We start from the raw sequence: 16,051 nt of genomic DNA, 5'->3' as shown, positions 1-16,051 counted from the left end.
GACCTGAGGTGGATGGCTTCTCCCATCAGCCAGGTTTCGAGTTAGATCACTGCAGCTGTAATTAGTTAAGATGAGGTTATACTGGAGGAGGAATTATTGGAATCATTCAATGTGACTTGTCTTTATATAAAGGGAAAACTTGGAGATGCATATGCACAGAGAATCCATGTGAGTACTGGAGTTATGCTGTGACAAGCTAAGGAATTTCCGAATCTAGGTGAGAGGCTGGGAATAGATCCTTGCCTAGAGCCTTTGGAGGGAATGTGGTCCTGCTCCCTTGATCTCAGACTTACAGCCTTGAGATCTGAGACAATGGATTTCTGTTTAAGCCACTTAGTTTGTGCTACTTGGTCACAACAGCCCTAGCAAAGGAATACAGTTACCATGGTACATTTGTCAAAATTAAGAACATTGATATATTAGTATTAACTTTAGACTTTATTTGGATTTCACCAGTTTTTCCCTGAATTTTCTGCTCCAGAGTCCAGTCCAGGATACCACATTGCCTTTCTTTGTTGTGTCTTCTTGTTCTCTTCCGTCTGTGACAGTTGATTACTCTTCCCTTATTTTTCGTGACCTTGACAGTTTAGAGGAATAAAGGCCAGGTATTCTGTAGAATAGCCTCTAATATGAGCTTCTGTCTTTTTTTTTTTCTTGTTTTGTCTTGTTTTCTTTTTAGGGCCACACCTGTGACATATGGAAGTTCCTAGGCTAGGAGTTGAATTGCAGCTGCAGCTGCAGGCCTTTGCCACAACAGTGTGGGATCCAAGCCATATCTGTGACCTATGCCTTTAATCCCGTATCGTAGGGCAGGGTTCATTCTAGCTTTCTCTTCTTGTTTGTCTGTTGCTGTTCTGATAAGTGAGGGCCTGGCTCTCACCAACTCCCCTTTGTTACTTGTTTAACCTTAGTGTACATGCAGAGCAGTTCCATAATTCTTTTTTTTTTTATAATTTTTTTTATTTTCCCACTGTACAGCAAGGGGGTCAGGTTATCCTTACATGTATACATTACAATTACATTTTTTCCCCCACCCTTTCTTCTGTTGCAACATGAGTATCTAGACAAAGTTCTCAATGCTATTCAGCAGGATCTCCTTGTAAATCTATTCTAAGTTGTGTCTGATAAGCCCAAGATCCCGATCCCTCCCACTCCCTCCCCCTCCCATCAGGCAGCCACAAGTCTTTTTTCCAAGTCCATGATTTTCTTTTCTGAGGAGATGTTCATTTGTGCTGGATATTAGATTCCAGTTATAAGTGATATCATATGGTATTTGTCTTTGTCTTTCTGGCTCATTTCACTCAGGATGAGATTCTCTAGTTCCATCCATGTTGCTGCAAATGGCATTATGGCATTCGTTTTTATGGCTGAGTAGTATTCCATTGTGTATATATACCACCTCTTCCGAATCCAATCCTCTGTTGATGGACATTTGGGTTTTTTCCATGTCCTGGCTATTGTGAATAGTGCTGCAATGAACATGCGGGTGCATGTGTCTCTTTTAAGTAGAGTTTTGTCCGGATAGATGCCCAAGAGTGGGATTGCGGGGTCATATGGAAGTTCTATGTATAGATTTCTAAGGTCTCTCCAAACGGTTCTCCATAGTGGCTGTACCAGTTTACATTCCCACCAACAGTGCAGGAGGGTTCCCTTTTCTCCACACTCCCTTCGGCACTTGTTATTTGTGGATTTATGAATGATGGCCATTCTGACTGGTGTGAGGTGGTATCTCGTGGTAGTTTTGATTTGCATTTCTCTTATAATCAGCGATGTTGAGCATTTTTTCATGTGCTTGTTGGCCATCTGTATATCTTCCTTGGAGAAATGTCTATTCAGGTCTTTTGCCCATTTTTCCATTGCTTGATTGGCTTTTTTGCTGTTGGGTTGTATAAGTTGTTTATATATTCTAGAGATTAAGCCCTTGTCGGTTGTATCATTTGAAACTATTTTCTCCCATTCTGTAAGTTGTCTTTTTGTTTTCTTTTGGGTTTCCTTTGCTGTGCAAAAGCTTTTCAGTTGGATGAGGTCCCATGGGTTTATTTTTGCTCTAATTTCTATTGCTTTGGGAGACTGACCTGAGAAAATATTCATGATGTTGTTGTCAGAGAGTGTTTTGCCTATGTTTTCTTCTAGGAGTTTGATGGTGTCCTGTCGTATATTTAAGTCTTTCAGCCATTTGGAGTTTATTTTTGTGCATGGTGTGAGGGTGTGTTCCAATCTCATTGCTTTGCATGCAGCTGTCCAGGTTTCCCAGCAATGCTTGCTGAAAAGACTTTCTTTTTCCCATTTGATGTTCTTGCCTCCCTTGTCAAAGATTAATTGACCATAGGTGTCTGGGTTTATTTCCGGATTCTCTCTTCTGTTCCATTGGTCTGTCTGTCTGTTTTGGTACCAGTACCACACTGTTTTGATGACTGTGGCTTTGTAGTATTTCTTGAAGTCTGGGAGAGTTATGCCTCCTGCTTGGTTTTTGTTTCTCAGGATTGCTTTGGCGATTCTGGGTCTTTTGTGGTTCCATATAAATGTTTGGATTGTTTGTTCTAGTTCTGTGAAAAATGTCATGGGTAATTTGATAGGGATTGCATTGAATCTGTAGATTGCTTTGGGTAGTATGGCCATTTTTACAATATTGATTTTCCCAATCCAGGAACATGGAATATCTTTCCATTTCTTTACATCTTCTTTGATTTCTTTGATTAAAGTTTTATAGTTCTCGGCATATAGGACCTTTACCTCCTTGGTCAGGTGTATTCCGAGGTATTTGATTTTGGGAGGTGCAATTTTAAAAGGTATTATATTTTTGTATTCCTTTTCTTTTTTTTTGTCTTTTTGTCTTGGTTTTTTTTTTTTTGTTGTTGTTGTTGTTGTTGCTATTTCTTGGGCCGCTCCCGCAGCATATGGAGGTTCCCAGGCTAGGGTTGAATCGGAGCTGTAGCCACCGGCCTACGCCAGAGCCACAGCAACGCGGGATCCGAGCCGCGTCTGCAACCTACACCATAGCTCACGGCAACGCCGGATCGTTAACCCACTGAACAAGGGCAGGGACCGAACCTGCAACCTCATGGTTCCTAGTCGGATTTGTTAACCACTGCGCCATGACGGGAACTCCTGTATTCCTTTTCTAATATTTCATTGCTGGTATACAGAAATGCAACTGACTTCTGAATGTTAATCTTATATCCTGCTACTTTGCTGAATTTATGAATCAGTTCAAGGAGTTTTGGGGTTGAGTCCTTAGGGTTTTCTATGTACAGTGTCATGTCATCTGCATACAGTGACAGTTTGATCTCTTCTCTTCCTATATGGATGCCTTTTGTTTCTTTTGTTTGTCTAATTGCTGTGGCTAGGACTTCCAAAAGTATGTTGAAGAGCAGTGGTGAGAGTGGGCATCCCTGTCTTGTTCCAGATTTGAGGGAGAAGGCTTTCAGTTTTTCCCCATTGAGGATTATATTTGCTGTGGGTTTATCATAAATGGCTTTGATTATATTCAGGAATGTTCCCTCTATACCCAGTTTGGCGAGGGTCTTGATCATGAATGGATGTTGGACTTTGTCAAATGCTTTTTCTGCGTCTATTGAGATGATCATATGATTTTTGACTTTTTTTTTGTTAATGTGGTGTATGATGCTGATTGATTTGCGTATGGTGAACCATCCTTGTGAACCTGGGATGAACCCAACCTGGTCATGGTGTATAATTTTTTTGGTATGTTGTTGGATTCGGTTGGCTAAGATTTTGTTGAGAATTTTTGCATCTATATTCATCAATGATATTGGGCGATAGTTTTCTTTTTTGGTGGTATCTCTGTCTGGTTTTGGAATGAGGGTGATGGTGGCATCATAGAATGTCTTTGGGAGTCTTCCTTCTTCTTCAACCTTTTGAAAGAGTTTAAGGAGGATGGGCACCAATTCCTCTTTATATGTTTGATAAAATTCACCTGTGAAGCCATCTGGTCCTGGACTTTTATTGGTAGGGAGTGATTTTATGACCTCTTCAATTTCATTTCTAGTGATCGGTCTGTTCAGTTGGTCTGTTTCTACTTGATTCAGTTTTGGCAGGCTGTAAGATTCTAGAAAATTGCCCATTTCTTCCAGATTGTCAAACTTGTTGCCATATAGTTGTTCATAGTCTTCTCTTATGGTTTTTTGTATTTCTGCTGTACCTGTTGTGATTTCTCCTTTTTCATTTATAATTTTGGTTATTTGGGTTCTTTGTCTCCTCTTTTTAGTGAGTCTGGCCAGGGGTTTGTCAATTTTGTCCACCTTTTCAAAGAACCAGCTCTTGGTTTTATTAATTTTCTCTATTGTTTTTTGAGTCTCAATTTTATTGATTTCTTCTTTGATCTTTATAATTTCCTTCCTTCTGCTGACTTTAGGCCTTTTTTGTTCTTCTTTTTCTAATTCATTTAGGTGGAGGGTTAAGTTGTCAATTTGGGATCTTTCTTCTTTTTTGAGAAAGGCCTGTATTGCTATAAATTTCCCTCTGAGCACTGCTTTCGCAGCATCCCATAGATTTTGAGAGATTGTGTCTTCATTATCATTTGTTTCAAGGTAGTTTTTAATTTCCTTCTTGATTTCCTCATTGACCCATTGGTTTTTTAGTAGCATGTTGTTTAGTCTCCATGCAGTAGGTTTTTTCTCTTTCCTTTTCCCATGGTTGGTTTCTAATTTCATGGCATTGTGGTCAGAGAAGATACTTGGGATCATTTCTATGCTCCTAAATTTATTGAGATTAGCTTTGTGTCCCAATATGTGGTCGATTCTTGAGAATGTTCCATGAGCATTTGAGAAGAATGTGTATTCTGCTTTTTTTGGATGTAGTGTCCTGAAGATATCCATTAAGTCTAACTTTTCTATTGTTTCCTTTAGGATCTCTGTTGCTTTATTGGTTTTCTGTCTAGAGGATCTGTCCATTGATGTGAGGGGGGTATTAAGGTCTCCTACTATGATTGTATTCTCATCAATATCTCCCTTTATGTCTGTTAATATTTGTTGTATGTATCTGGGTGCTCCTGTATTTGGGGCATATATGTTGACGATAGTAACATCCTCTCCTTGGATGGATCCCTTAATCATTAAGTAGTGTCCTTCTTTGTCTTTCTTTATGTCTTTTGTTTTAAAGTCTATTTTGTCTGATATGAGTGTTGCGACTCCTGCTTTTCTGTCATGTCTATTGGCGTGAAATATTTTTCCCCACCCTTTCCCTTTCAATCTATATGTATCTTTTGTCCTAAGGTGAGTTTCTTGTAGGCAGCATATTGAAGGTTTTTGCCTTTTTATCCACTCAGCCACTCTGTGTCTTTTGATTGGTGCATTCAGTCCATTGACATTTAAGGTGATAATTGATAGATGATTATTTATTGCCATTTGAACCTCGTGTTCCAGTTGATTCTATGGTTCTCCATTCTTCCTTTCTTTTTCTTTTTTTGGTTGGTCTCCTGTTATTATCTGCTTGAGTGTATTTTTTTTTCATTTTTTGCAAATGCCATATTTGCTTTTGGCTTGTGGTTGCCCTGTTTTTTAAGTATGCTGACCCCTTCCCATAATTGTGTGTTTTAGCCTGATGGTCCTATAGGTTCAAATGCTTCATTACTATATTAAAATTAAGAAGAGAAACATACAAACAAACAAAAATGGTTATTTATTTCCTAACATCCCTAGCCCACATTTTATGGTTTTGATGACTCTTTTTTATTTTTTTCTATTTAATTTTATTTTGAAGCATGTTCATGATTAAATCTGTATGCTGGCTTATTTGAGTGACTGCTCTCTGATTGCGGTTTCCTCGGTCCTAGTTCTTCTTCTTCTTCTTCTTCTTTTTTTTTTTCTTTTCTTTTTTCTTCCCTTTCCTTCCTTTCTTTTTGGTTTAGAGAAGCCCTTTCAATATTTCCTTTAACCTGGGTTTTGTGTTGCAGTATTCTTTAAGTTTTTGTTTGTTGGAAAAATTTTTTATTTCCCCTTCTATTTTAAATAATATACTTGCTGGATAGAGTATTCTAGGTTGCATATTTTTTCCTTTTAGCACTTTAAATATCTCTTGCCATTCCCTCCTGGCCTGTAGTGTTTCTGTAGAGAAGTCAGCTGATACTCTTATGGGGGTTCCCTTATAGGTAACATTCTGTTTTTCTCTTGCTGCCTTTAGGATCCTCTCTTTATCACTAACTTTTGCCATTTTTATTATGATGTGTCTTGGTGTGGGTCTATTTGGGTTCAGTTTGTTTGGGGCCCTCTGTGCTTCTTGTATCTTGAACCCAGTATCCTTTAGATTTGGGAAGTTTCCATCGATAATTTCTTCAAATATATTTTCCATCCCCTTATCTTTTTCTACTCCTTCTGGAATTCCTATTATGCGTAGATTGGCCCGCTTTATATTATCCCATAGGTCTCTTATATTGCTTTCCAGTTTTTTGATTCGGTTTTCTGTCTGTTGACTGGATTGAGTGATTTCCATTATTCTATCTTCCATATCACTGATTTGTTCTTCTGCATTATTCATTCTGGTTTTTACTGCCCTTAGTTCAGTTTGCATCTCTGCAAATGAATGTTCTAGTTTTTCTTGGCTCCTCCTTATATTTTCTAGTTCCTTTCTGAGGGTATCTGCATTACTGTTCATATCTTCTCTTAATTCCTTCAGTATTTTCACTATTTCTCTTTTGAACTCCAGGTCTGTCAGACTGCAGAGATCTGTTTCATTGTTGACTGTTTTAGGTGAGTTCTCTTGTTGGTTTGACTGGGGGTGGTTTCTCAGCTTCTTCATCTTGCTTGTTGTTTTCTTTCTCCTGAGGGAGTTGTACTCTCTGTTATCGGGCAGTGTTTGCCATGTCACTGCTGTGGAATATTTCCTGAGGGCTGGCATTGTTGGTCAATCTTTTTTGAGGCAGTGTGGCTTTTCTGGAGTGTTGATGGGGCTAACAGTGTTTCTTTGAAGCAAAGGAGGACTTCCTGAGGGCAGACAGGACTGGGAGGTCCACACCACGATGGTACCAGATTACACTTGGTCATGCAGAGCTTGCTCTGGTGTTTTTGGGCTGTGGGGTTCTTGCAGGGGGTTGGCGGTGTTGGGCAGCTGTTCCTCAGGAGTGCAGCACCCCCTGGGGGCTGGAGCAGCTATCTGGGTCACTGAGAACCTAAGAGGCTCTTCCCTAGGGCAGCCCAACTCAGAAGGATGGCCTGAGAATGTAGGCGGATCTTTTCACAGTCTGGCCAAGCTTGTTGCAGCTTTTCTGGGCTGCAGGGGCTCTTCTAGGGGGCTGGTGGTGCTGAGCAGCTATTCCGCGGGAGTGGGGCACCCCTTGGCGGCTTGGGCGGGTAGCAGGGCCGTTGGAGACCCAAGAGGCTCCTCCCTGGGGCAGTCTGACTCAGAAAAACCGTCTGAGATCTTTTCCCGACTCGGCCAGGCTTGTTGCAGCTTTTCTGGGCTGCAGGGGGTCCTGCCTGGAGCTGGCAGTCCTATGAAGCTGATCCTCTAGAGCTTGGCACCCCCTGGGGGCTTGGGAGGGTAGCAGGGCCACTGGAAATCCAAGAGGCTCCTCCCCGGGGCAGCCCGACTCAGAAAAACCATCCGAGAATTAGGCAGATCTATTCACGGCCTGGCTAGGCTTGTTCTAGCTTTTCTGGGCTGCAGGCCTTTTCTCGGGGGCTGGTGGTGTTTGGTGCTACTCTGCGGAAGTGTAGCCCCTCCAAAGGGCAAGCAGGCCTGTGCAGGGACAGCCCCTGCAGTGGTAGGCTTCAGGCAATTGTTGAGGTCAGCCCTCCTGGATGGCAGGCAGCCCCAGGTTCGGCGAGAGCGTAGGGGGTGGGGGGAGGGGATGCACTGGGAAGCACAGCTTTCAGCTAGCTAGCGGGCCTGTAAGCTTGCTGTGGTGTGGGGGGTATTCTATGGGGACCCACCCCTTCTTCTCTCCCCTCCCCAGCACTGGTGCAGACCAGGCTCTTTTCCCAGGTTCCCTCTCATGCTGCTTTCCACTTCCCCGCCCCTAGAGTATTGCTCCCTTCCTCTGCAACAGCTTTGTTTTCTAGTCTCCCAGGCAGTCTCTGCCCCGTCAAATGGTTTCTAGACCTCCCAAGCAGTTTCCGCTCCGCCCCGCCCCCCCAGCCCGTTCTCACGGTCTAACCTCTGGAGCCGAGGTCTCGGTGCCCAGCCCCCATCCAGGCGTCCCCCGTCCTTTTCCTGGGGACTAACCTCTGGAGCCGAGGTCTCGGTGCCCAGCCCCCATCCAGGCGTCCCCCGTCCCTTTCTCGGGCACAGGGACTAACCTCTGGAGCAGAGGTCTCGGTGCCCAGCCCCCACACAGGCGTCCCCTGGCCCTTTCTCGGGGACTAACCTTTGGAGGCAAGGTCTCGGTGCCCAGCCCCCACCCAGGTGTCCCCTGGCCCTTTCCCGGGGACTAACCTCTGGAGCTGAGAATTCGGTGCCCAGCCCCCACCCAGGCATCTCAATTTTTGGTGACTGTGCCCGTGGTTCAGATGGTCCGTTCGGTTCTTGATCGGCTTTTCCGTACTCCAACTTACTGCTACACTCTTCTCTGCATCTGGAGATTCCTCCGGTTCGTTTGAGCTTTCCCCCTTGTAGGTGACTTTCCAGGGTGTGGGATCCCTTTCTCCTCCGCAGTTCCCTTTCGGGAGCGCCCGTCCCGCTCGGATTCACCTTCTCTCACTCTCCTCTTTTCTCCCGTTCTGCCCAGTAATGTCACGAACTTCTTGCCATTATTGGAGTTTAGGTTCCTCTGCCAGCGATGGGTTGCTGTTCTGTGCGAGTCATTTATTCTGTAGATGTGCTTTTTTTGTTGTGTTTGTGGGAGAGGGCGAGCGTGTCCCCTTACTCCTCCGCCATCTTGTCCTCTCTCAGTTCCATAATTCTTAACCCCCCTCCAGCCCTGCAAAACAAATATAGTAACTAGAGCACAATGTTGATGTACAGTTCTTTTTGTATATTTCTGTATAGTTTCCAGTCAAATGACTGGTTTCTAAGGTTACTTAGGTCAGTTTTCCTGCCACTATCACTATGATCACTTCATTGTGGTTAGGTCATGCATGTGTGGTTTGTCATAGTCTGCATTCCATATTGGAATCCCTGATACTCAGGCTGATTTTTTTTTTAATAATATAGCTTGTATACATTCAAGTTTATTCTTTGTACATTTCTTTGTGTTTTGACAGATGCATAAGTCACGCATTTGCCACCCAAAGTCCATACAGAGCGGCCTCATCACCTAAATCTTCTCCAGTGTTTTCCCCTTTGTAGTCAGTCACTTCTCCCATTCCCAGTCATTGACCTGTGAATTTTATTTCTGCACAATGTCATAATGAATGGAATCATGCAACATATAAGCTGTTGGTGACTTTCACTAGCCAGAATGCATTTAAGTTTCATATATATTATTGCATGAATTGAGAACTTGGTTCTCATTATCTCTGAAGAGTATTCCATTGTTTGGATGTACCGCAGTTTATTTATCCATTTCCCTGTTGAAGAGCATCTTGGTTACCTCCAGGTTTTAGCCATTATGGACAGAACTACTAAACCTGTTTGTGTACAGGCTTTTGTGTAAACATAAGTTTTCTTCAGTTCACTTGGCTAAATATCTAGGGGTGTGATAGCTGGGTTATATGCTAAGTCTATGTGTAACTTTATGAGTTTGCCAAATCATCTTCCAAAGTGACTGTGCAATTTTGTAATTCCACCAACAGTGAATGAGAGTTCCTGTTCTACATCTTTGGCAGCATGTTATTGTGTCTTTTTGAATTTTAGCCTTTTAATATTGTATAATGGGATCTCATTGTGGTTTTAATTTGCATTTTCCTAATAAGAAATGATGTTGAACATTTCATATGTGTATGTATATATGTGTGTGTGTGGTGTTCCCCACCCCCCATTTTCCTCAAAGATCCTCAGATTTTTTTTTTTTTCTTGCCCATTTTAATATTGGATTGTTTTCTTACTGAGTTTTAAGAGTTAAAAAAAAGTCTGAGTATAATTTTGCAGTCAGCCCTCTACAACTGAGGTTCCTTCTCCACTCCTATGAATTCAGCCAGCTGAGGATCACATAGTACTGTAGTATTTATGATTGAAAAATGCTTGTAAGTGGACTGGCGCAGTTCAAACCAGTCTTGTTCAAAGGCCAACTGTATATTTTGGATGCAAATTCTTTATTAGTATGTGATATGAAAGTATTTTCCTCTAATTTCTGGCTTGTCTTTTCATTCTCTGAACAGTATCTTTGGCAGAGCTGCAGTTTTTAATTTGATGAAATTTAGTTTATCTGTATTTTCTTTTGACCCCTAGCCTACTAGCCTGGGAACTTCCATATGCCACAGGTGCAGCCCTAAAAAAAAAAAAAAAAGTATAGAGAGAAATGAAAGTTTATTAATAATTGCATGTAATAAATTTGTATAATATGAAAATTCTTATCTGTAGTACCTGAAAAATTATGATGTAGGGGTCTGAAAAGTGCAGCTTTTTTAGTCTATCATCTGTCTTATCATACGAGTAAGGGTTTAATCAAGGAATTAAAGCTACAATGATTAGTGAAGGGGAGTAGGCTGTGCGACACTTGTTTCACTCACCATAGTGTGTGAGGCCCTAAGAACTTGTGTATAGGTAAGTTCTTCACAGTCATGTGAGTCGTAATCTGTCATTTTATAATCTGGCCTTAAGCTACTTATTCTGCCTAATTTCCCATCACTGATTTCCTCATTCAGGCTTTCTTTATTCCACTCATGTTTAACATCTCAATATTTCTAGACACTCATTGTTCATGTTTTAGGATGTGGTCCTCTCCAGGAGTCTCACTCCTATTTTTCTTGGCATACATCATGGCCCAGCTCAAACATTACCTTTTTTTCCACAACTTGTTGGTGGCTACTATGGTCAGAATTATTTGCCCTTGCTATTCGTCTTTGATTGCAAGTACCCAATATATTGCTTGATATACAGTAATAAAGATTAAGAGTGTTTTGTAGTCCAAGAAATTCTAGGACTGGATTCTATTTTTTTTTTTTTTTAAGGGCCGTACCTGTGACCTATTGACGTTCCCAGGCTGGGGGTTGAATTGGAGATGCAGCTGCTGGCCCACACTACAGCCACAGCAGCGCCAGATCCAAGCCGTGCCTGCAACCTATGCTGTAGCTCATGGCAATGCTGGATCTGTAACCCACTGAGCAAAGCCAGGGGTCAAACCTGCATCCTCATGGGTACTGTCAGGTTTGTAACCTGCTGAGCTGCAATTGCAACTTTCTGGATTCTATTTTCTTTTATTTTTTTGTCGTTTTGGGGTCACACCTGCACATATGGAGGCTTCCAGGCTAGGGGTCCAATTGGAGCTATAGCTGCCAGCCTACACCACAGCTATAGCAACGCAGGATCTGAGCCATGTCTGCGACCTACACCACAGCTCATGGCAACGCCAGATCCTTAACCCACTGAGGGAGGCCAGGGATCAAACCCTTGTCTTCATGGATGCTATTCGGGTTCATTGAGTGCTGAGCCACTACAGGAACTCCTGGATTCTGTTTTAAATCATTTGACTAAGTTCATTCAGAGATAAAAATAAAGAGATTTAATAAGTATGTATAATTTTCCTTGGAATTGTCTGTCTACAGAGTCTAAGTAACTTTAGAAACCTTTGTTAGGTGTACCTAGTTATCTATTCAATTAGTTACCCCTAGCATTGTGTGGAAGGTCTTGCATTTAATGTATTCGTTTTGATGTAGGCTTGTGACAAAAATGTAATGAATTTTATCCTAAAGTTATTCTTCATTTACACAGACAATGTCTAAGCACACGGATGCAGCAGCAGAAGTCCTATTGGAGAGAAAAGGTTGTGCAGGAGTGATAACACTAAACAGACCAAAGTTCCTAAATGCACTGAATCTGAGTATGATTCGGCAAATTTACCCACAGCTGAAGGTTTGTAATTTTAAAATCACATGGGTCCTTTAAAAAATACATAGAACATTTCTGGTATTTTCTTCCATAGCGTCCTGGACTGTCTGGGATCAGTGCCCAGACTCTGGCCTTTCTTGTGTCCTCAGTGCTTTCTCTAGTGGTTATCCTGGAGCACCCCTAGTGATGGGGAGCCCATTGCCCCATGAAACAACCCCTTCCACTTTTACATAGCTTCAGGTTTCTTCCTTTTTCCAACCTTTCAGCCAGTGGTACTGGTTCTGTCTCTTGAGTCATGTGTGTACACTTCTAGTCTGCTTCCACATGACAGCTCCTTTATTTGAAGATGATTGTTTTTGAACTGTCTGGCCAACCTTTTCTTGGAGAAGGCCATAAGCTTTTCTAAGTGAACTGTATAGGGCAATAAAGTCAGACTACCTGTGTATGAAACTTGGGTTTCTATTTATTAACTGTGTAGGCTGGGAATGTTAATCTCTCTGTGTTTCACTATTCTCAGCTGTGAAGTGGGGATGGTATTATTACACAGAGTTGTTGTGAAGATGAACTGAAATAGTACCTAATATGGTTGGCCACGTAGGGGTTGAAGACTGGTGCTCCCCTGGTCACCCATTTGTTAATTCTTCACTAATGATTCTCTTTTCCATCCTATGTTGTCTGTTTGGGAGACCTCAGTACTTCAGTGTGAGACAGAGAAATAAGCCAAGAGTTCCAGATTAAAGTGGAAGAAAGTAGAGCTTCCATGTTAGAATACCATATTTCTGTTAATGTAATCCAGTATTAACCTTTTGGACAACCACATATATCCAGCTATACCTCTTCCTTGTCCATTTATATTTTTATTCTCAAGTGTAGAATTAATAGAGCCCCTCTTAATTTTTTGTCTCTGGCTAACATTTTATCTGATCCTTTTTTTTCTGGTCTTTTCAATTTCCATTGCCTCTTGATTGTTTATTAGCTTACGTATTAGCTGTCCTTACCAACCCCACATCACTTCCACATTTGATCAGTAGAAATGTTTTCACTGTTACTTAAAATTTTTTTAGACAGAGACTGTATCACCACAGTAGAAAGGTTTCTACTCTGTTTATTTACGATCTTTGAGTTGATTTGTTCACCAGATTTATAAGCTTATGTAACATAATATTATTAAGCCCATATTTTTTCACCTTGGTCTCAAAGTTGTCATGGTAAGAATGTCAGTTGTCATCATCAAATTTGGATCACTCATCTAGAAACTGTTGGAATAGCCTCTAATTTATGTTGGAAAAGAAAATGAAGTTGGGATCCATTCTTCTGGATGTGCTTTATAAGTTTTATGCTTTGTGTATATCCATATATATCTCTTTATACACATGTGTATATGGACATATCTTTAATGACTTTGTATTTGTAATATACCACTTTTTACATTTGGATAGAAGTGGGAACAAGATCCAGAAACATTCCTGATCATCATGAAGGGAGCTGGTGAAAAGGCTTTCTGTGCTGGGGGTGATATCAGAGGTAAAAACATTTTCCTTCTTGCCTAAATGCTTTTTTCCCCTATAGAACTAATAAGTATTAGAAAAGTTTTGCAGTACTTTGTAATTTGCTTTGTTTTGTAATTTGCTTTACTTTTTACAATTTTTATTGTTATGAAGAATGTATTGACATTTGTGGAGTTCTCTTCTGGCGCAGGGGGTTAAGAATCTAGTGTCGTCACTGTAGTGGCTGGGGTTACTGCTGTGGCATGGGTTTTATCCCTGGCCTGGGAGCTTCCACATGCTTTGGGGGTGGCCCCCCAGTGAAAGAGAGAATGTATTCTCTACATATTCTTAATGTAGTTAACTTAGAAAAAGGGAAAATTTAGAGGCTTACCTTTTATAGTTAATAGAAAAATGAAGAGAATAGCATATTGTTTTATATTTTACCTACATATATAAGCCCTTCAGATATATTGTTTCTTTCCCTGAATCATCCTGAATGGAATGTCCAGTTATGGCACGTGAGTCCACTTTTTATTTTAGAATAGCTGATATTAAATAGTTCAGTTTGTCACAGAGGTCTGACAGTCTGGCCATTTTGAGTGACTTGCTATTCTCCAATTATGACATTCTTTCACACATTTCCATGACTTTGTGCTTTCTGTTGTTCATGATCCTAAATCAAGAATGCAGTTAATTATGTTATTTATCCTATTATGTTATTAGTGTTTTTTGGTATTTAAACAAACATTCTGAGATAAAAAGATGAATCTTTCTAATTGTTTAGGTCAGTCTATTGACATTTAATTATTAAACCCAAGGACAAAAGAGAGAAGAAAGTTATTACCACTTGTCAGTATTTTGTATTTACTGCAAACTGTTTTCACATTTCGAGTTTTATTTGTTATGGAATTGGTAGGTTCCTAAGATAGTTTTTTTCTATGTGTTTTATTTTTTATATTGGTTTGTTTTTTATATTGTGTTAAGGTGATAATATTTGGGTTGATCTTTTTACCAAATTTATTAAGTCTTATGTAAGCCATTACATTTGAAATAGGAAGAAATGAGCTTGATTCAGGACATAACTTCAACTACCTGTTAAATTTAAAGTAACTGAGTCTTAAAATTTCACTTTAAAATATTCAGTTGCTTAGACTGACATGGTAACTGAATTGTTTCTGAATTTATCTTTTGCTCCCAAATTATGCATTTTTTTTTTTTTTAGGGTTATACCAGTGGCATGTGAAAGTTCCGAGGCTAGGAGTTGAATTGGAGCTGCAGCTGCTGGCCTACACCGCAGCCACAGCAAAGCAGGATCCGAGCCCCATCTGTGACCTACACCACAGCTCATGGCAACGCTGGGTCCTTAACCCAGTGGGTGAGGACAGGGATCGAACCCGAGTCCTCATGGATCCTTGTCTGGTTCGTTACCACTTAGCCACAATGGGAACTCCACAACTTAAACATTTTTAAAACATTACTTTTCAGCCTGGAATTAAACTTTCCTCTAGAGTTGTGCCTTTGCTCTTGTCAGTTTACAAATGGGCAGAGCCTTATGTATTGATTTTAACTTCTTCTGACTGTGAGCTATTTTTGCATATAGGCCTAACTTTATATTTATGTTTGGAAATACAGTTAGAAATTCTAGAATTATATTCTCATTGACATGTATAAAGCGATGAATTTCAATTCCAGGAAATTTGGTTTCTTTAAAAATCATGAAGTGATTTTTATTTTTAAAGTGGACACTCTGAAAAACATTTTTTAAGTGGTATTATTAAACATCATTTAATTTATATGGAATTATTGATTAGAATAAGATTAGAAAGAAATCGCGGAAGATTTCTGAGGTAAAAGAGCTTTATTCCACAGGCCATATATTATACGCCTTTCCTTTTAGAATTGGTAAGAAATACTAAAAGACAATAGATAATTAGGAGTTCCCACTGTGGCACAGTGGAAACGAATCTGACTAGTGTCTGTGAGGATGTGGGTTCTATCCCTGGCCTCACTCGGTGGGTTGGGGATCCAGCATTGCTGTGAACTGTGGTGTGGTTCGTAGATGCGGCTCAGATCCCATGTTGCTGTGGCTGTGGTGTAGGCCAGCAGCTGTAGCTCTGATTAGTACCCTGGTCTGGGAACTTCTGTATGCCATGGGTGCTGCCCTGAAAAGCGCGCGCACACACACACACGACAATAGATAATGATTTCAGGGCTTTTATCAGTGAAACCTCAGAATGACAAAACTGGATATCAAACTTTTTTAAAAAACGAGGAAAATAAGTATTTTTATTTTAATTTTTAATTTTTTATAATTATTACTTTTTCCATTATAGCTAGTTTATAGTGTTCTGTCAATTTTCTACTGTATAGCAAGGTGATCCAGTTACACATACATGCATACATTCTTTTTTGTCACATTGTCATGCTCCATCATAAGTGACTAGACATAGTTTGCGGTGCTATACAGCAGGAATCTCATTGCTTATCCATTCCAAAGGCAATACTTTGCATATGTTAACCCCAAATTCCCAATCTATTCTATTTCCTCCCCCTCGGGAACATATTTGATTGGAACATTTTGAAGGAAGCTTTATCAGAGTTGTGGAGTTAGTCTAAAAATCTATTAGTGAACCACAATTTTTATATAACTCTTTCCCATAAAAGAAATCATGTGTTTAATT

At 40.5% G+C, this 16,051-nt stretch overlaps 1 protein-coding gene across 2 annotated transcripts in view; it reads left to right on the top strand.

Moving 5' to 3' along the window:
* HIBCH (3-hydroxyisobutyryl-CoA hydrolase) overlaps window positions 1-16,051 on the top strand; it is a 136,753-nt gene that overhangs the window by 14,936 nt on the left and 105,766 nt on the right. For both annotated transcript variants that reach the window (XM_047773066.1, XM_047773067.1), the window contains 2 exons: window positions 11,767-11,907; window positions 13,323-13,407. In XM_047773066.1, the coding sequence (XP_047629022.1) occupies window positions 11,767-11,907; window positions 13,323-13,407 (226 nt within the window). The remainder of the gene's footprint in view (window positions 1-11,766; window positions 11,908-13,322; window positions 13,408-16,051) is intronic.

This window comes from Phacochoerus africanus, chromosome 3 (assembly GCF_016906955.1).
Source record: "Phacochoerus africanus isolate WHEZ1 chromosome 3, ROS_Pafr_v1, whole genome shotgun sequence".
NCBI classification, from domain to species: Eukaryota; Metazoa; Chordata; class Mammalia; order Artiodactyla; family Suidae; genus Phacochoerus; species Phacochoerus africanus.
This window is presented reverse-complemented; position numbering and strand designations above follow the sequence as displayed.